We start from the raw sequence: 22,870 nt of genomic DNA on the forward strand, positions 1-22,870 counted from the left end.
ATATACATTTTGTTTTTACAGACTACAGTTCTAACAGCTGCACTGTTTGTCATGTAAAATTCACCTGGGGAGTCTTCTTTCCAACAAAAGAAATAAAAGTGCAGGTTTAATTCTCAGTGGAGTTTTGAATTTAGACATAGTGCTTAAAGTGCCATAACTATTTAACTTGCAAATAAGGCTTCATGTATTATTGTTCCAAAACATTAAAAATGCATGAATAATAAGATATAGACAAGTGAATTTTTTTAAGACTAGAGATTTTATAAGGGCAAATAAGTTTATATTATCATTAGATTTGTTAAAAGCTTCGTTATCATGAACATAATTACCGCGGTATAAAATCTCCCACTTGAACACCTCAATCTCCCACTCTGGAAAGCAAAAACTCCCACTTGGCTTCCAGAAAAAGTTGGGATGTCTGAAAAATGTACTTTATGGAGATGTGATAAATCTTTAAAAAAATTGTTCCCGGTAGCATGCTAAAAAAATAGGGTAGGTAAGTCCGATTTTTTTAAGAGACATCAGTAAGTTGATTTCTAACATCACTGACCATAAAAGTGCAGTTTTGCAACTTTTTGTTAAAGAGTTGTTCAAAAAAAGAAATCTCCAAGGAATAAATGGAAAACTTCAGAAAAGATAAACTAAATTTCACATATGTATGCAGTATATGAGTTGTATCAGTAACGAAAATAATCGACATAACTTTTTAGTCATGAAATAATGAAAAACCGTTTTAAATGACACATGATTTTAATAGCGGCGTAGCGATGCTCCAAACTTTTAGAAAAAACACTGAAAGTAAAGCGTTCATAATTAATCGGTTTTATTTTGAAATAAAAGTTTAAAGTTATCAATAAATTGCTTGTTTTATATCGTTTCCATTGATCAAAAAATTATTGATATCATTTATGTTTTAAGAAAGTTTATTTAAGCCATTAGAAAAACATCAGTGTTAACAAAAAAACATGGACGATCGGCATCTGCCTACCTGGTCTTTGTCTTATCAGTTCTAAAAATAGAATATACAACGGATTTGCATACAAACACGATCTCTCCTATACGCTGGAAGCTTTAATTGCAATTAAATTATTTTGTACATCCGTAAATTTACATCTAATGACGCATATACAGAACAAGACAATTTTACATTTAAATAATTTCAACATAGTAAATGTTTAAAGTAAAAACATTTAAAAACAAGGCATAATCAAGGCATCGTTTCCTATATGGAATGAATGTATGTTATATCCACCTTGCTCCTGACCACCACCCCTAATGGTGTTTGCAACTTATAGATATGATTTATAACATTCAGAAGGAATGATAAATTTGCATGTCTATAAGTATTATGTCCCTTTATCTATTTCATTCATTCCGTAATGATAGGGGACGATACCATCTATATAAATATGATATATTATTTTGATTCTAACATGTTACCAAGGACTTGTATGTATATCCTTGACGAAGCTCATCAAATATTTGCCTGGTTTTTTTTTTTTTTTTTTTTCTAAGGCGCCACTATGCAGTTTTACTCCGTGACATCATAACAGTGAATTATTGTAAATTAACACGCAACTTCCAGCCGTTTCAGTTGAATAGGAAAATGAATCAAGTTGTGTTAGAATACTAAATAATCTAACTGTCGCCAATTGACTGCCTAATCAAATAAGATTATTGCAAATTGGCTCCCTACTTTCAATAACAGGTGTTGTTTGTCTACACATATTATTGATTTTTCACACCATTTGGTCTGTAAACACAGAAGTTTTGCAGACAGACATAGCTTCAGGGCGTTTTCTCCAATTAGAAATTTTGGGAGACACATTTAATTTTTTGTTGCAAATGGCTCACGTGGTGATCAACAGCTTGACCCCTGCATTTCAGTTCTCGCAATATTCTGTATAGGCCTCTACAGACAAGGAAACTTAGGCATAGACCAAAATAGTGGAAGAAATTTCCAATGTAATTGTCATCACTGCCAGTTTGGGTTTAGATACTGATTTTATTGCGAATATGAGATAAAATCAAATGAAGCTTGCATAAATAGTACATTTTATTTTATGCTAACTAATGAAATACTGTAGCCTGGGAATCCAGTCTGACAATTTCTAACTATTTTTTTTTCTACCTGCAAATTGACAGCCTGGGGAAACCTGTTTTCCGACCGCAGTGCCACCTATATTACACCCGAAGAATGTGGGTGTCTGATAAAGAACGATAATTTCTGAAATGGCTAAAAATAGAAACGGAATTCTCACGGAAAAGGCAGATCGGAATCGTATACTTCCGAAGGGTTCCGAACATTTCCGGGCCATAGACAAATATCAGTTTTTACCTCCGATAGCTTTTCCGGCAAGTTGTAATAACTTTTAAATATGTCAGCAAACTTAAGTTTGCGTCATAGCCATCGAGATGTTATATAAATGCAGACCTAGTGATCTAAGAAGAAATATATACGAAAATTGCCGAGTTTTCAGCAGAATTGCCTCGTTTTTGTTTCAAACAAGGGCAAATATGATCATATGTTAATTAGGCTAATTACAGAAAATCGATAATCAGCACTGACATGGAAACTCCTTCAGATTTCCCCAGGCGTTGATAATATCAGAAACTCGATGAATGCCAATTAACACTAATTAGCGCAAATTAAGTCGGATCTTTAATGCATTGATATTATGTATTATTTCTTCTGACAAAGCACAAATATTATCAACGGCTTCCCAGGCTAGAAATACTGTATTCTATCAGTTAAATATTTTTATATCTCATCACTCACACTGTGAAAATATGAAATCTATATTTTCACACTGTGAGAGATATAGCTCAGCCCCTTATACATTGTGTATGAATTTTAAAATATTTGCTTAAAACAGGATGAAAATTGTAGTCGCACTTTGTTCTTTATAGCATATTTCTCGATTCAAGTTATTTTACTTAATGAGAATTACATAACGTTATGCAGCAAAAAAATAAAATGGAACTTTATGTTGTGTTCGTCTTTCTAACATCACAACAGGTCTGACGTCATGTCTGTTTTCGCACGTCTGTTTCCCGCGCTGAGATTAAAATTGTTGCAAAATGCACATCTCAGCGTAATTGGGCATAAAATAAAAAGAAAATTTGTTTGTTTTTTCGTGAATATGGAACATATCTCACCTCGAAGTGAGAAAATTTTCACATTTTCGCTCGCGCTGCGCGCTCTTGAAAATATTTGAAATTTTCTCACTTCTCAGTGAAATATATTCCATATTCACTCAAAACAAACAAATATCCTCTATGTAGTTCCAAATTATTAGCCACATGATATGACATATAGTGAATTACTCTTGCAGAAATTTTCTTGAATTATGTCCATTTTATTATTTTTTTTTTATATTCTTTACCTTTGTCTTTGTTATTACTAAATACATGTGCTGCTAACTACGTTTGACACAGACATAAGGGAAATTGACTATCTTCATTCCTCATTGGAGTCATTAATTTGAGTAAATGCTTCAGTGACAGCTTCAGTTTCCTCTGATGTGCTCAGTTTCACTATCCAGTATCTGAATAGCAGGGAGCACTGCCTCCTGTCAGGCTGCCACAGCTCTTATTTTTTTTCTTTGGATGGGAATTTTTCTCAAAAGGAGAAAACATACCTTTTTGAGTGGATTTGGCCTCAAAAATAGCAAAAGAAAAACCAGCAGTGTGTTATTGATGATCACTATACTGGACAATACATACTGTTAATAAGGTCAATATTTGGCTCTGAATAAAGATTATTCGGTATATATAGCAAATATGACAACAAAATGATCATATTTTTTGGCAATTTAATTTTTTCCATATTCATATTTTATTTGTAAATGATAGCAAAAACACGGGATTCTGCATTGTAGTTAAAGCAAGAAAAAACATGATATTACTTGTCTGTTACATATAATTTTATATACATTGTATTTTTCATCTTAAATTGCAGCTCCAGACGATGTAACCTTTGGACTGGTGCTACAATGGTCTGATGAAGGATTTAAGATGCGGAATGAAAAATACATATTACAGAGACAGATAGTAACCATATTGTTGGTTACAAACTTGTGTCTTACTTCCGTGTTAGGGAATTTACCACTTGTTAAGAGGAATAGGGTAGCCAAAGAGGATGTTAGTAGAGCATCACAGCTGCAGGGAAACATACAGTATGGGAACCAGATTGGTAACCTCCTTGGAAGGCCTGGTGAAGGGTACTACTTGGAAGTAGAAATTGGTACACCCCCACAAAAGGTTCGAAATAGAACTTATTAAATATTTGTAAGAACTAAGATTGTTTCATTGGGTTTAACACTACTTTCAACAGCATTTCAGTGTTTCAACATTGGTCTGTTGGTGCTAATCGGTAATCTATGCATTATTCATGGATCCAGCACCGGTACAGATTATTGCAAGTGAATGACAACCTGCCCATATTAATCAATGATGGAGAACAAAAGACTTCCTGTCAAGTAATCACAGAGAACTTTGGAAACATATGGGGCTTGGACCCATGATCTCTTTATCAATAGTCTTGTGCTCTACAGAGCTAATGAGGCTGACAGATTTAATATTTGTACATACTACATAGTTAACATTAATCTCGCTTTCAGGAGAATAACTCGGGACAATATAAATTATATTATAGGAAATAGTTGAATCAGAATGAACTTAATTATAGAATAAAAGCAAAAAAATTAAGAAAAGAAAAACAGGGATGTGCATACTGGGTGTTCAGTTAAAATTTAGTCATTCTGGTAATCATTTTCTCAGTAAAACGGTTTCATACATTATCAGTAAACATGAGATAGTGGAAAGGTAATGATACTCAGCAATTTCTATATGATTACCGTTATGTGCTGCTGGTATGCAGTTCGGAATACTTTGTAGTTATATGTAGCTGACTGTATACACATCTCACCGTAAAACAGAGGATGCTATATCGCATACAGAGAATACTTACACTGCCTAATGTCATTACGGGTCCACTATCATACGGGTCCACTACCATACGGGTCCACTATCATACGGGTCCACTACCATATGAGACTACTATCATACTTGTCCACTATCATACGGGTCCACTACCATACTGGTCCACTACCATACGGGTCCACTACCATATGAGACTACTATCATACTTGTCCACTACCATACGAGTCCACTACCATATGAGACTACTATCATACTTGTCCACTACCATACTGGTCCACTACCATATGAGACTACTATCATACGGGTCCACTACCATATGAGACTACTATCATACTTGTCAACTACCATACGAGTCCACTACCATATGAGACTACTATCATACTTGTCCACTACCATACTGGTCCACTACCATATGAGACTACTATCATACTTGTCCACTACCATATGAGACTACTATCATACTTGTCCACTATCATACGGGTCCACTACCATATGAGACTACTATCATACTTGTCCACTATCATACTGGTCCACTACCATATGAGACTACTATCATACTTGTCCACTACCATACGAGTCCACTACCATATGAGACTACTATCATACTTGTCCACTACCATATGAGACTACTATCATACTTGTCCACTATCATACTTGTCCACTACCATATGAGACTACTATCATACTTGTCCACTACCATATGAGACTACTATCATACGGGTCCACTACCATATGAGACTACTATCATACTTGTCCACTACCATACTGGTCCACTACCATATGGGTCCACTATCATACTTGTCCACTACCATACTGGTCCACTACCATACGAGTCCACTATCATATGGGTCCACTACCATACTTGTCCACTACCATATGAGTCTACTATCATATGGGTCCACTACCATATGGGCCCACTACCATGCGAGTCCACTATCATATGGGTCCACTACCATACTTGTCCACTACCATATGGGTCCAATACCATACAAGACTACTACCATACTGGTCCACTACTATATGGGTCCACTACCATACGAGTCCACTACCATATGGGTCCACTACCATACAGATCCACTACCATGTGGGTCCACTACCATATGGGTCCACTAACATATGAGTCCACTACCATACGAGTCCACTACCATACGAGTCTACTACCATACGGATCCACTACCATACGAGTCCACTAACATATGAGTCCACTAACATACAGGTCTGCAACCATATGGGTCCACTACCATACAGGTCTGCTACCATACATGTCCACCACCATAATGAGATTGTACCGGTCCACTACCCATTATCATTTAATGAGATTGTAACCATAGTGATAACACTGGTCAGCTTGCCACAGGATTTACAGACCTTTGTTAACCACTGACCAGTTTGACGGTAAACTGGATCTGTGATGTCACTAAGGTTCACAGTTACATAATATCCATTGATGATAGAAGAAACTTTCATAAAAAAATTTGGCCATTATGGAGAAAATTATATTTAAAGTTGGATAAAGTCTGCTGATGAACCACTTTAATGGTTTCACAGTAATATGATATGGAACAGATAATGTTTTCCATTATTTGATCAGCATATTGCATATTCCAAGGGAACTATTTGTTTCTTGCTTATAGTCTCAAAAGGCTTGTCATTTATGAATAATAGATCTGCATGTTTTATATTGCAGTTTAATGTATTGATTGATACTGGAAGCAGTAATTTGGCTGTAGCTTGTAAACCAACAATAGAAATCTCAACACATTTCCAGACAGACAAGTAAGTATAAACCCTTGTTAGTTATATTTGTACCTTGTTTTAATCATGGAGGTAGAAAACATTAGGTTTTTCAACCAAATGGAAAATGAGTCAAAAATGTAAATTTGTTATTCACTACTTTCCACACTTTATAAGAGTACCAGTAATGATTATAATAAGAAAATGGTAATAGAAGTAAAATATTCATGCAAGCATACCTGATACTGGTCATATGTTACATTTGGCAGGAAATAATAAAATGAATTGGGTGGTTTTAACTTTTATGCAAATGAATTTCTTTTCTTGGGAGGGGGGGGGGGGAGGGGGAGAGGAATGGAGTTTGTTAAGTGTTTATGCCAAAGTAACAGTAAATTTTATGTCTCTTCAATGGTCAAAACCATGTGTATTTATGTATAAACATTTAAACTATTACCAAGTAAGATTAAGATACTTTTATAAAATGTGTGAGACAATCCTTTGGAAGTATAGAACACAACCAAGCAAAATAACAGCAGACTCGATTTGATTGAGTCTGTTCTTGAGAGGTAATGAAATGGGCAACACCCCATACACCCCCTCACCAGCTTAAGTGGAAATTACTCCATGATCCCAAGGACCAGAAAATATAGCAACACTGTTTAATGTATTTGATAAATTATCACTAATTTTTAATGTTGAATGAAAGACTAAACCTTTTAGCCTTTAGCCTACCGCCAGTGATTCTGCCTTGGTGACCAGTGCAGAACAATATCAGCCTTCACATCTGTGCAGTCTGATCTTGGTCTGCACTGTTCCCTATTCAGTCAGTAAATTTCAGTGAACACCCCTTCGAATGATAAATGGTATTGCCCAGATTGAATGATGGACCAGTCCATTATAGAAATTTAGCGGGGTATAAGTTAATAGAATTTCACTTAAGCAAGTTCTAGCGGGTTTGAGAGGTGTGTTGCACATTTCATTACCTCTTATGAAGATACTCAGTCAAAGTAAGTCTGCTTATATTTTACTATTTTGGTTATTTTCTATGCTTGTAGAGTATCGTCTGATAGATATCGGAAACTAAAACTGAAAATTCCAGGTTTTTATTGATAGATAGGGATGTATATGCCACTAAAAGAATCATTCTTTGTTGATAAAGCTCAGAAAAAACTTAATGATACTAGTAGTTAAAGACTCACAGAATATGTCATATAAAGATTTATGTGTTAATACAATGACAAATAAATAAAGTAAAAATCTGACTTATTTTGAGACATCCTTTCTATAAATAGTTTGCTTGATATTCAGAAATTTTAAATTTGATATAGTGTCACGTACATGCATAAAGAAACAAATGTATTTTTTTACAGAGAAAATATAAATTTTGGGGAATCTGCAAGAACTGATTATTTTGAAAGTATTATGAAAGAGGCTTCTTTTCTTAGCAATGATTCACGTTTTCTTCTTAGGTTTGTATGGTAATTTCTTTTGATTGCAGATCTTCAACATACAAGGGGTCTGGTAGGAGTGTTACAGTACCTTATACTTTGGGTAGCTGGAATGGCAACCTTGGAGAAGATGTTATAACCATCTCTACCATCCCAGATGTAAGCGTAACAGCAAATATTGCATGTATTGACAAAGCTGAGCATTTCTTCATGAATGACTCAAACTGGCAAGGCATTTTGGGTCTTGGTTATGCAGATATTGCTCGGGTAAGTTTTTTCTTTCTCTGTTTTACTTTATTTTAGATAACGTAAAGTTGTAATTGCTGGATATGACAGTGGAAGTAGTGTATTAAAAAACAACATTGCAATATTCACATTCCCAGCTTAGCTAACTTGGTAAGATAATTTGTATCTGTTGTTGAAGTATATACCAGTACAACATTTCCCATGTATATTGGCCAGATAATTTTGTGGAGTTGCAATGTACCATGCTGTGCCTTTGACTGTCGGAAAGTATTTTCCTTGTACAGCTGTATTTATGTACAGCTGTTTGAACTGCCATGATATTTGCATACATGAATTATCAATTCACATGTAATATTTCCCATGTATTACAGCCTGACAGTTCTGTGGAACCTCTGTTTGACACCATGGTACGCCTTGGACAGTCAAAAAACATTTTCAGCGTTCAGCTGTGTGGACTAGGGTATTTCTCACCAAATCCAAATAATACTGTTGGTGGATCTTTGGTAATTGTTACACTTTGAGTTTCCATTTTTGATAAATATAAGCACAGACAGAATGATATGATTTATATCATTGTGCATTTTGTATATTATTTTGTAAATATGTCCCAAAATTTTTATGCATGATTATTCAAAGAAAAGATAGAGCTATTGGACTCCTTTGTACGTCAATGGCCGCATCACAATTTGGTTACATTTTTGTACATTAGCTGGTATCTCAGCAACCACTTGTAGGAATGGATTGAAATCATGATAGCTGTGATAAACTGACTTACATTGCATAGGTGCAATAACTTTATTTTGCTTTTTACAAAATAATACCCCTGTTTTTAGCTCGCCAGTCACAAAGTGACAAGATGAGCTTTTGTGATTGCGCAGCATCCGTCGTCTGTCCGTGCGTCCGTCCGTAAACTTTTGCTTGTGACCTCTCTAGAGTCCATACTTTTCAATGGATCTTCATGAAAGTTGGTCATAATGTTCATCTTGATGATATCTAGGTCAGGTTCGAAACTGGGTTACGTGCGGTCAAAAACTAGGTCAGTGGGTCTAAAAATAGAAAAACCTTGTGACCTCTCTAGAGTCCATACTTTTCAATGGATCTTCATGAAAATTGGTCAGAATGTTCACTTTTTGATGATACCTAGTTCAAGTTCGAAACTGGGTCAACTGCCATCAAAAACTAGGTCAGTAGGTCAAATAATAGAAAAACCTTGTGACCTCTCTAGAGGCGATATTTTTCATGGGATCTGTATGAAAGTTGGTCTGAATATTCATCTTGATGATTTATTGGTCAAGTTCGAAGCTGGGTCACGTGCGGTCAAAAACTAGGTCAGTAGGTCTATGTTGTCCGTGCGTAAACTTTTGCTTGTGACCACTCTGGTTTAAGATCCAGCCTTAAAATTTGGATGACATGTACAGTTTTGCACACCAATCTTTAAACTGTCTTTCAGTGACCATAAATGTGACTTACTGATCTACTTTCTAATATTTTAGCATCAGTTTGCCATTTGAAACATGTGGTTCAATATACTCAGGTGAGCGATTCAGGGTCATCATGACCCTCTTGTTGACTTAGCAATATTTTATCAAGTTTTTTTCTTTGTAAGCTGGTTGCTCAGTATCCACTAATGGGAATGGAGTGAAACTTTAAACACATGTCAACTGTGGTGAGCTGACAATAATTGTAAATGTTCCATAGCTCTGTTTTGCATTTTTACAAAATTGTGCCTTTTTTCGACTTAATATATTTATTCAGTTGACAAGACTGTTGAGTTGTTAAGCGTTGATGTCTTCTGACAGCTCTTGTTCTGATCTGGTCCTGATTTCAGGCTTTTGACTGCAAGAATTGCTCTATATAACGTTGTTGAAAAATGGAAAGTAGGCTTTTAGGCTTCTCTTTTTCAACAGAATACCAGGCCTGACTCAAACTTTTAATTTTATGTTGTGGTAGCCAGACCATGGCGCACATTTTTAGTATATTCCATTGTGATTTGGTCATTGGTAATACTGCACTATTTAAAAACAATAAAAAATCCTTCATTATACCCCCACAAAACAAAGATTGTGGGGGGGGGGGGGGAGGTATATAGGAGTGAGCTTGGCGGTCAGTTGGTCGGTCGGTCGGTTGGTCGGTTGCATGGTTTCCGGATGATAACTCAAGAAAGGCTTGACCAATTTAAATAATTCTTGGTACACAGGTGTAACATCAGAAAATACAGGTCAGTTTCGAATTTGGTGTCAGTAGGTCAAAGGTCAAGGTCACAGTGACCCTGAACAGTCAAACGGTTTCCGGATGATAATTTGAGAACACTTGGGCCTAGGATCATAAATTTTGGTACACAGATGTAACATCATGAAATGCAGGTCAAGTTCGACTTTGAGGTCTGTAGGTCAAAGGTCAAGGTCACAGGGACTTGGAACAGTTAAATGGTTTCCGGATGATAACTTGAGAACGCTTGGGCCTATGATCATAAATTTTGGTACACAGGTGTAACATCATGAAATGCAGGTCAAGTTCGACTTTGAGGTCTGTAGGTCAAAGGTCAAGGTCACAGGGATTCGGAACAGTTAAATGGTTTCTGGATGATAACTTGAGAACGCTTGGGCCTAGGATCATAAATTTTAGTATACTGGTGTAACATCATGAAATGCAGGTCAAGTTCGACTTTGAGGTCAGTAGGTCAAAGGTCAAGGTCACAGTGACTTGGAACAGTTAAACGGTTTCCGGATGATAACTTTGGAATGCTTGGGCCTAGGATCATGAAAATTGATAGGGAGGTCGGTTATGACTAGCAGATGACCCCTAATGATTTTGAGGTGAGTAGGTCACAGGTCAAGGTCACAGTGACCCGGAACATTTAAACAGTTTTCGGACAATAACTTGAGAATGCTTGGGACTAGGATCAGGAAACTTAATCTGGAGGTTGGTCATGTCAAGCAGATGACCCATATTGATTTTGAGTTCCAAAGGTCAAAGGTCATTTAAACCTTTTACGGACAATAACTTGAGAACTCTTGGGCGGAGGATCATGAAACTTCATAGGGAGGTTGATCATGACTAGCAGATCACCTCTATTGATTTTGTGGTCAGTAGGTCAAAGGTCAAGCAAGTTTGGCTTTGACATTGGCTTAGGTCTGTGACTAGGCCATATTGTGGGGGTATAATTCGTCACCCCTGTGACAACTCTAGTTTGAAATTTCAATAAATAGTTAAGTCTACATGATATGAAAAGATACAATGTAATAGCTTTCTGCATAATAGACTTCTTATTTATCTTCACAGATACTTGGTGGCACAGCACCAGAACCATATAATGGAGAATTGTTTCCAACCCCTATATACAAGGAATGGTACTATGAAGTTGTCATTGTTGACATAGAGGTGGCTGATAAAAGCTTGGATATGGACTGTAAAGAGGTGTGTGTTTATTTAAGATTATTTATAGTCCCCATGATGGTCAACTCTAGCCAGTAGTCTAAATAAAAACAAGTGGCTCTCAGTCAAAAGCATTCGGATCCAGTCAAAAGTGTTTATGATATTGTAGTCGGCTTGCTGCAAACATTAAAGGATGTGCCGCACAAGCACTGTAGTGTCACTTGCTAATTACGAACCGATTACCAAGGTGACAGTTGGAATATTTGACATGTTTATTGATTATCTGAGGGTGTGATTATCAATTTCCTGTCTTGCATGTGGTTGTGTATTGAGATTTCAGAATTTTATTCTTTTTCTCCTTTTTACCGGACTGATTATTTTTTGTTGTTTTCATTTCATGAATCAGTCTGAAAAGTTAAAAATCAGTCCAAAACAGACAAACCGGCAAATTTCCAAAGTCCTGTTTAACAGAATATATTGCAGGTGTTTGGGGTAAACTGCTTGTCATAAAAATGGACATCTTTCGTTTAGCAGCAAATCAGATTATTTGAGACTAGGCTATTTATTCATAATGGTAAGTTAAATGAACCATGCAAAATTTTGGTTCTGAAAATGTAATCTTTTTACAGCACAAAGCTGTTTGGTACCAATAAAATATGGAGTTAAATTGGAATTACAAGTAATGCCTGTTTGACAGTGATGTAGAATTTGTATTTAATGTTGCTGATTTTATGATGATCTGTATATTTTCAGTATAACTTTGGGAAAACAATTGTAGATACTGGTACAACAAATCTTCGTCTTCCATACCGGGTATTCAATAAAATTGTTCAACATATTGTACAGGAATTACAGGTAAGACTCCCATGCCTGAAACAACAACTGTTTATTTGCCAATATCCTACCAACTATTTTTGCCATCATTTGAAAAGAACATGTTCATGAAAAATTGCTAATTTTTGCCACCATTTGAAAAGAATGTGTTCATGAAAAATTGCTAATTTTTGCCACTGTTGCAGCCACAGTTTGAAAAGAACTGTTCATAAACAATTGTCAAGTTAGAGGTAAATAAAGACATTTGATAGATATATTTATGCCCCCGGCATCTACTGATGTGGGAGGCATATAGTGATTGTCCTGTCAGTCTGTTCGTTCGTCTGTCCGTACGAGGTTAACCAAATGGGACCGTTTCGTCTATCATCAATACTCCTTACTAGAATGACTTGATACTAATGCGGATCTATATAACCTGTGACCATTTCTCATCTTTAAACATCACTTGACCTCAGTTTGACTTTGACCTTGACCTCATTTTGGACTTAGGTTGCTTTATATGGGCCATCTCTTGGTTAAACAAAGGGAACCATTTCGTCTAGCATCAATACCACTTAAAAGAATGAATTGATACTAATACAGATGTAACCTGTGACCATTCCTCATCTTCAAACATCACCTGACCTCTGTTTGACCTTGACCTCGTTTTGGACTTCGGTTGCTTTGTATCAGCAAGGATGCCACCGGGGGCATCAAGCGTTTATTGAACGCAGCTCCTTGTTTTATTCTTCTTATGCGTAGAAGTTTAAACAAATGCAGAAAATTGTCTGTCTATCCACCTTGTACATTTTAGTAGTGTTTTTAAAAACAAAATGTTCTAGTCTGAAACGGCATTTATCTTTATGTCATGGTATATGGCCAGTAGCTCATCGGATATGTATTCCAAGAAAGAATATGAGCAAATATCTCATTGCAGAGCTTATAGTCTTTTTGAAACATGTGAATCTTCTTGTCATAATTTTATATATATAATAAAAGTTTCTGCTTTAGCCCAAGTAAATTAATGATTTTTTTTTTAACTTTACCGCAAACATTAAAATGAATTCCTAAATTAAGTAACACACAAATTTCAATTATTTTCACTGATTTCCGTGTTCTACAATATTTTAGTTCTTTACAGTGGAGTAACAATCCCCATAACACTGATTTGTATTTTTGACCAAATTATGCCCCTTTCATACTAAAATTTTTTGACTAACTTTGTTTTCTGGACATAACATTGGTACTATATAAGATAATAACTTGAAACTTAAAAATGTATCTTAATCATCATCATCTTCCATACGTCATGTTTTTATTTCAATGTAAATGAGATGTGAAACCAAAATTTGTAGTCCTGTTTGGCGCCATATAACCTACACTGTGTTAGTGCGCCGTAAAACCCAGATAAATAAATAAATAATCATCATCATCTCTTAGCTAGAATAATAAATAAAATAGATAAATAAATGAAATAAATAGAAATATAATTTTAGTTTAGCAAGGTCTTTATGCTTTATGTGCATATAGTTTCTAGGATTTTTTTTTCTGATATAATTTAATTCCATCAAAATAAAGAATGTCAGTACCCCTTCCATACTTTACCTCTAACCCCTCTAAGAAGTAAGGTCTTTTTATGTCTTGGTGTATTTTCCTTTTAAAGTAGAGGTCTCTTATTGAGACATAGATTCATTTTACTGTCAAATCGCCGAATAGTGGAGCGCGTTGTCTTACGGACAGCTCTTGTTTAATTTTACAGTTAAATCCAGAGGTTGTACCACCAAATGCTGGATTTTGGTCAGGGGAGGAAGTACTATGCTGGAAAGAGGGTCAAGTACCATATGGGGTGTTCCCTACCGTGTCTTTAGTACTGCCTGCAAATGCCACAGCAAGCTTCAAGCTGGTTATTTCACCTCAGGTAAGATAGTCTTGGGCAGATCTAGATGGATGGAGCTGGGGGTGGTGCCAGGGAGAGCTGTGCCTAATTTCTGTTATGTTTACCATGAAAGGAAGATTTTTCAGCTTGCTTTGACCGCAGACTAACATGTTTGCAGTAATTTTGTTGCTGCCTTTGTAATTGTTTTTTTTAGCTCACCTGTCACAAAGTGACAAGGTGAGCTTTTGTGATCGTGCGGTGTCCGTCGTCTGTCCGTCCGTCTGTCCGTGTGTGCGTCCGTAAACTTTTGCTTGTGACCACTCTAGAGGTCACATTTTTCATGGGATCTTTATGAAAATTGGTCAGAATGTTCATCTTGATGATATCTAGGTCAAGTTCGAAACTGGGTCACGTGCCGTCAAAAACTAGGTCAGTAGGTCTAAAAATAGAAAAACCTTGTGACCACTCTAGAGGTCACATTTTTCATGGGATCTTTATGAAAGTTGGTCAGAATGTTCATCTTGATGATATCTAGGTCAAGTTCGAAACTGGGTCACGTGCCATCAAAAACTAGGTCAGTAGGTCTAAAAATAGAAAAACCTTGTGACCTCTCTAGAGGCCATATATTTCAAAAGATCTTCATGAAAATTGGTCAGAACGTTCACCTTGATGATATCTAGGTCAAGTTCGAAACTCGGTCAGGTGCCATCAAAAACTAGGTCAGTAGGTCAAATAATAGAAAAACCTTGTGACCTCTCTAAAGGCCATATTTTTCATGGGATCTGTATGAAAGTTGGTCTGAATGTTCATCTTGATGATATCTAGGTCAAGTTCGAAACTGGGTCACGTGCTATCAAAAACTAGGTCAGTAGGTCTAAAAATAGAAAAACCTTGTGACCTCTCTAGAGGCCATATATTTCATGACATCTTCATGAAAATTGGTCAGAACGTTTACCTTGATGATATCTAGGTCAAGTTCGAAAGTGGGTCACGTGCCATCAAAAACTAGGTCAGTAGGCAAAATAATAGAAAAACCTTGTGACAACTCTAGAGGCCATATGTTTCATGGGATCTGTATGAAAGGTAATCTGAATGTTCATCTTGATGATATCTAGGTCATGTTCGAAAGTGGGTCACGTGCCATCAAAAACTAGGTCAGTAGGTCAAATAATAGAAAAACCTTGTGACCTCTCTACAGGCCATATTTATGTCTCCCCCAGGAGACATATTGTTTTTGCCCTGTCCGTCCGTCCGTCCGTACGTCACACTTCATTTCCGAGCAATAACTGGAGAACCATTTGACCTTGAACCTTCAAACTTCATAGGGTTGTAGGGCTGCTGGAGTAGACGACCCCTATTGTTTTTGGGGTCACTCCATCAAAGGTCAAGGTCACAGGGGCCTGAACATTGAAAACCATTTCCGATCAATAACTAGAGAACCACTTGACCCAGAATGTTGAAACTTCATAGGATGATTGGTCATGAAGAGTAGATGACCCCTATTGATTTTGGGGTCACTCCGTCAAAGTTCAAGGTCACAGGGGCCTGAACATTGAAAACCATTTCCGATCAATAACTAGAGAACCACTTGACCCAGAATGTTGAAACTTCATAGGATGATTGGTCATGAAGAGTAAATGACCCCTATTGATTTTGGGGTCACTCCGTCAAAGGTCAAGGTCACAGGGGCCTGAACATTGAAAACCATTTCCAATCAATAACTAGAGAACCACCTGAACCAGAATGTTGAAACTTGATAGGATGATTGGTCATAAAGAGTAGATGACTCTTATTGATTATGGGATTACTCCGTCAAAGGTCAAGGTCACAGGGGCCTGAACATTGAAAACCATTTCTGATCAATAACTAGAGAACCACTTGACCCAGAATGTTGAAACTTCATAGGATGATTGTACATGCAAAGCAGATGACCTCTATTGATTTTGGGGTCACTCATTAAAGGTCAAGGTCACAGGGGCCTGAATATTGAAAACCATTTCCGGTCAGTAACTTGAGAACCACTTGACCCAGAATGTTGAAACTTAATAGGATGGTTGGTCATAAAGAGTAGATGACCCCTAAAGATTTTGGGGTCACTCTGTGAAAGGTCAAGGTCACAGGGGCCCGCAGATTGAAAACCATTTCCGGTCAGTAACTTGAGAACCACTTGACCCAGAATGATGAAACTTCGTAGGATGATTGGTCATGCAGAGTAGATGAACCCTAACGATTTTAGGGTCACTCTGTTAAAAGTCAAGGCCACAGGGGCCTGAACATGGAAAACCATTTCCAATCAATAACTTGAGAACCTCTCGACCCAGAATATTGAAACTTCATAGAATGATTGTTCATGCAGAGTAAATGACCCTTATTGTTTTTGGGGTCACTCCGTTAAAGGTCAAGGTCACAGGGGCCTGAACATTGATAACCAGTTCCGATCAATAACTTGAGAACCACTTGACCCAGAATGTTGAAACTTCATAGGATGATTGAACATGCAGAGTAGATGACCCCTATTGATTTTGGGGTCAGTCTATTAAAGGTCAAGGTCACAGTGGCCTGTTCATGTAAAATCATTTTTTGGAAATAACTTGAGAACCACTTGACCTACAATGTTGAAACTTAATAGGATGATTGGACATGCAGAGTACATGACCCCTATTTATTTTGAGGTCACTTGATCAAAGGTCAGGGTCACAGGAGCCTGAACAGTGACTTGAGAACCACTAGGCCACGAGTGTTGAAATTTAGCAGGATGACTGGACATGCCAAGTAGATGAACCCTATTGCAGCCAACCATCAGTGTCTCTTTGACTTCCGCTCCTGACCCCTATTGACTTCTTGCCTATAGGACTTTGCATTGGGGGAGACATCAGGGGTTTTTTTTACGACTGGGGGAAGAGGCCCCAGCCTGTCATTGGGGGAAGAAAATAGCGCGCGACGAGCAGTTTTGGGGGATTTTTTCACTCAGTGGGGAATTTACAATTATGCATAATAAACACTTTAAACTATGCTTTTATTACATATTCTTGCAACTTTTAGCAACTATACACACTGTCACTTAGCAATAGATGGACTTGCACTCATGTTCACTTATCATTGTAACAAGGTGGGTGGGGAGAGTTGAAATGCTCAAATCATTGAATATTTAAAGGTCACATGCTTTTATTCACAAGAAATGCTTTAAAATAAGAGTTGCTTTTGCAAGAGTCATCATATTATTATTAAATGCATACTTTTGTTGGCTTTTTATTTCAATTGTACTAGAAAATCTTGTAAGAAAGGATAAAAAAAGTCCGAAAATCACGATCGCGAAAACGTGTGACAAATATGAAAAAACGAAAGCAAACATTAAAAATTCCTGATAAAATACCCGTTTTAAATTTCATCTTTTCACCAGAACTATTCCATACTTATAATATCTGATTACTTAAAACATTTATATTTTATTTTGCTCTAGCAAAATGCCTCGGCAAAGATAATAAATTTGCGTAACGGCCGACCGGCTTATTTAATCGAATCAAGCACATAAAATAATTACTTTAAATTAACAACACATATTACACAATACAGCATAAGCTGTTACCGCTAATTAACAAGAGGTACAAACACGATAATCTGACGCTGCATTGTTTATCAATCATCTATATTACATACTGATGATAACCACGTGTCAGTCGGCGCGTGGCGTGATTGACATCTGTCAGTAGCTAATTAACATACGACGCTCCGCCTACTGTCATACTTATGCTGGCGTCGACAAACAGTATGAAGTTCACTGGGATTTTGATTGACAAGGGGCAGAGCTTTCGAACTCGTTACGCATCAAAGAGTATTACCGCGAGACAAGCTTATTATGTGCGGGTCAGATACGAGTTTTTATCGATTTTCGCTGGTCAAAACCAAAACCTCGGGTCCACTGAACGCTCTTCTTGAACATTTTTCTACTATTTCTAAAGGTTTTCACACCCATTGAAAATTGTGAAAGACCGTCTGCAATTGTGAACGGGTCCGATATTCGGTCGGGAAAATCGCTGGGAGTAATCTCCATTGCTTTGTTTACGATTTTGGAGGGGGGAATTTCGGACGTAGGGGAATTTCGACTGCGGTAGGGGAAATCCTTGGCTGTGGGGGAAATCCTCGGCTGGGGGACGAGGCCGATATTCGGCCTCTGCTATAGAATAAAAAAAACCCCTGGACATGCGCTTTTTTACAAAAGCATTTTCTAGTTTTCATTGGATCTGTATGAAAATTGGTCTGAATGTTCATCTTGATGATAACTAGGTCAAGTTCGAAACAGGGTCATGTGCGGTCAAAAACTAGGTCAGTAGGTCTATAAATAGAAAAACTTTGTGACCTCTCTAGAGGCCATACTTATGAATGGATCTCCATAAAAATTGGTCAGAATGTTCACCTTGATGATATCTAGGTCAAGTTTGAAACTGGGTCACGTGCCATAAAAAACTAGGTCAGTAGGTCAAATAATAAAAAACCTTGTGACCTCTCTAGAGGCCATACTTTTCATGGGATCTGTATGAAAGTTGGTCTGAATGTTCATCTTGATGATATCTAGGTCAAGTTTGAAACTGAGTCAACTGCGGTCAAAAACTAGGTCAGTAGGTCTAAAATTATTAAAATCTTTTGACCTCTCTAGAGGCCATATTTTTCAATGGATCTTCATGAAAATTGATCTGAATGTTCACTTTGATGATATCTAGGTCAGTTTCGAAACTGGGTCATGTGCGGTCAAAAACTAGGCCAGTAGATATTAAAATAGAAAAAACCTTGTGACCTCTCTAGAGGCCATATTTAATGAGATTTTCATGAAAATTAGTGAGAATGTTCACCTTGATGATATCTAGGTAAAGTTCAAAACAGGGTCACGTACCTTCGAAAACTAGGTCAATAGGTCAAATAATAGAAAAACCTAGAGACCATATTTTTCAATGGATCTTCATGAAAATTGGTCAGAATTTTTATCTTGATAATATCTAGGTCAAGTTCAAAACTGGGTCACATGAGCTCAAAAACTAGGTCACTATGTCAAATAATAGAAAAAACGACATCATACTCAAAACTGGGTCATGTGGGAAGAGGTGAGCGATTCAGGACCATTATGGTCCTCTTGTTTAAATATTGTCAAAAACATGACAGTTGACGAACATCATATATACAATAGTTACCATTTTATCTACACCTATACTTTCATCTGGGTCTCTCTGGTAAAAATATTTTTCAAGCAAAGATTATGAATATTGCATGATTTCATTTTATCTTTTTATTCCAGCTTATGAATTATCAAGACCAGTGATTTATAACTTAATCTCAGTTTATGTTATAGTTTTGATGTACATGTATAGGCAAAAGCTGTCAATGAAGTTTTTTTAAACCTTAGACTTCTTCAGATTAGCCAATTTTAATTGCTTATTAAATTGATGGATTGATATTAAAAAAAATGGAAACTTTGTATTTCATACCATGTAACATGTATATTTGCAGCAATATCTTAGACCTGTTGGTGAGGAAAATGATAATTCTCCTGAAAATGATTGCTTCAAATTTGGAATTTCGAGTCTAGATTCAGGTAAAATATTATTCTGTTAACCTTTCAGATTTGAGCTATTTAAGGTATTAGATCACTAATAGAGAACCTCCTTTTTGAAGAGTATTCAATTCCTACCATAAACCTAGTTTTACTGCAATTCTTAGGGGGCATAGGTTCAAGCCTTTCTGGGACCAATTTTTTTTCCTTATTTTTTCTTTTTTTTTTAGTAAGTTTTTACTTCTTTCAAGTACTTATTGATTTCTTGTACAAAAACGGAAAAAGATGAATCTTATAAGCGATTTCTTGGTGTTCAAAGTGAATTTACTACTTAAACAGAAGGGGTAGAGTTACACATCGTTAAAAATATTGAGTTACATGCGGTGAAAGTTCTCTATTTTGCTTTCACTCTTAGATTATATATTGTGGAAGAATTTTAGGTAGGTTTTACCTCTGCCCTAAGGTTATTTTCAAATGGAGTAAGCAAAATTGAAAACAGAAACACAGCATTCGACCTTATTTTTATGCCCCCGAAGGGAGGCATATAGTTTTTGAACCGTCTGTCTGTCAGTCTGTCGGTCTGTCCGCAATTTTCGTGTCCGGTCTATATCTTTGTCATCGATGGATGGATTTTCAAATAACTTGGCATGAATGTGTACCACAGTAAGATGACGTGCAGAGCGCAAGACCCAGGTCCGTAGCTCAAAGATCAAGGTCACACTTAGACGTTAAAGGATAGTGCATTGATGGGCGTGTCCGGTCCATATCTTTGTCATCGATGGATGGATTTTCAAATAACTTGGCATGAATGTGAACCACAGTAAGACGACGTGCAGTGCGCAAGACCCAGGTCCGTAGCTCAAAGGTCAAGGTCACACTTAGATGTTAAAGGATAGTGCATTGATGGGCGTGTCCGGTCCATATCTTTGTCATCGATGGATGGATTTTCAAATAACTTGGCATGAATGTGTACCACAGTAAGGTGACGTGCAGTGTGCAAGACCCAGGTCCGTAGCTCAAAGGTCAAGGTCACACTTAGACGTTAAAGATCATTTTTCATGATAGTGCATTGATGGGCATGTCCGGTCCATATCTTTGTCATTCATGCATGGATTTTAAAATAACTATGCATGAATGTGTGACACAGTAAGACGATGTGTCGCGCGCAAGACCCAGCTCCATAGGTCAAAGGTCCTAAACTCTAACATCGGCCATAACTATTCATTCAAAGTGCCATCGGGGGCATGTGTCATCCTACGGAGACAGCTCTTGTTTTCAATGTTAAAGTATGAATTCTGTCTCATTAAATCTGTTTACTTCAGGCACCATAGAAAAAATGATATTGACATTTTTATTTTGTGTTTTATAATTGTTTACCAATAGTTTGATGTTTCTTTTATTAAAATTAATGGTAAAATGAGTTATCTGCAAACGTTTTGGATAGTGGCTATCGCTTTGAAATTTGTCTCTACATGAGCTTGAGGAGATACCATAAGTTATACAAAATTTATAAAAAACAGCACGGTAAAAGTTGTTCAAAAACTGCAAAATAGTGCAAAACACGGTTACCTTGCAGAATATACCAAGCAAAGGCCATTTTGTAAACATTACTATTGGTGACCTAATACCTTAAAGCAACTCCTTGTCAGTTCAGATGCACAGTTTTGTGTATAGTTGTATTAGCATTTGCTTAATGTTTAGTTTAAATGTATATCTGAATCTAGAAATAATGAAACAAGTGAAAACCTGTGTTAAATATTTGTAAAAACCTGTGTTGAAGGGGCCTTCATGGCGGAATGGTTAAGGTTGCTTATTTCAAGTTGGGGTGTAGAATTTTTCATGTGAGGAAGCCATACAGTTGGTTTACAGAAGGTTGGTGGTTCTACCAAGGTGCCAACCTGTGACCAAAACAATGCTTTGATGGGCAGTTTCATTCTCCCTCCACCTGTGACCAAAACAATGCTTTGATGGGCAGTTTCATTCTCCCTCCACCATGAAAAGCTGTAAAAGTTGCCATATGACTAAATTGTGTTGACTCTAAACCAGACAAATAATACTCTGTAGAAGGTTGGCAGTGTTCGGTTTGTTGTTGTAATTTACATGGACACTTCATAAAAATTCATATTCAGTGGACTTATACCAAAGGCCACTTTTACAATATTCAATTTTTAGTTCACCTGAACCCTTTTAGGGGCCACTAGAGTTAAAATAGAAATACCTTTAATACCTTCTGATGATTATGCCTTTTTGGCGAGTGACAGCAAAATGTAGAAAAACTTTGAAATAACTTCTGTTTTAATGAACAGCTTAAAGGATTTTCACCAAACCTAGTTAGAAGTAAAGCCACCCCACCAGCTCATATTTGCACAGTTCTTTTAATTGTATGGATTTTAAATTGAGTTACTTTTGAAAGAAAACATGACCATTCTTCAGGGTGGAAAAGTCAAGGAAGTTTAGAAAAATTGCTCTCTTATCACATACTTTTTACCTTCTGTAAAATGTAAGAGAATAATTATCTGCATGGCTGATAATATCTTAATAGTGTCTCTACGGCTGAGTGGGAATCACTTGCTCCCCACTGCCTTGAGTTTGAAACCTTTCTTAGAGTGCAGAATTCTTTTATATGAGGAAGCTGTCAATCTTATAGAAGGTCAGCATTTCTACTAGGGGAACCTTTATATTATGAAATAATGCCCATAGGAGCACCTGGATCTGACTGACAGTAGAAATCTGGAAAGTTTTCATATAACCAATAAGTGTGCTGGTGTGACCTTATATCCAACTGAGAAAAAAAGGTCAACTATTATTTTTGAAGTCTCAGGCAGTTTTTAGGCAGTTTGTTTACCTCCAAAATGTTTGTACTGAAAAAAAAATAATATGGTTAGATTTTTA

At 36.7% G+C, this 22,870-nt stretch overlaps 1 protein-coding gene across 1 annotated transcript in view; it reads left to right on the top strand.

Moving 5' to 3' along the window:
* LOC123561431 (beta-secretase 1-like) overlaps window positions 1-22,870 on the top strand; it is a 34,918-nt gene that overhangs the window by 3,082 nt on the left and 8,966 nt on the right. Inside the window, exons 2-9 of the mRNA XM_045353797.2 lie at window positions 3,962-4,263; window positions 6,632-6,720; window positions 8,177-8,393; window positions 8,744-8,875; window positions 11,655-11,789; window positions 12,501-12,602; window positions 14,320-14,478; window positions 19,936-20,020. Coding sequence (XP_045209732.2) covers window positions 4,018-4,263; window positions 6,632-6,720; window positions 8,177-8,393; window positions 8,744-8,875; window positions 11,655-11,789; window positions 12,501-12,602; window positions 14,320-14,478; window positions 19,936-20,020 — 1,165 coding nt within the window. The 5' untranslated portion in view covers window positions 3,962-4,017. The remainder of the gene's footprint in view (window positions 1-3,961; window positions 4,264-6,631; window positions 6,721-8,176; window positions 8,394-8,743; window positions 8,876-11,654; window positions 11,790-12,500; window positions 12,603-14,319; window positions 14,479-19,935; window positions 20,021-22,870) is intronic.

This window comes from Mercenaria mercenaria, chromosome 10 (genome assembly GCF_021730395.1).
Source record: "Mercenaria mercenaria strain notata chromosome 10, MADL_Memer_1, whole genome shotgun sequence".
NCBI classification, from domain to species: domain Eukaryota; kingdom Metazoa; phylum Mollusca; class Bivalvia; order Venerida; family Veneridae; genus Mercenaria; species Mercenaria mercenaria.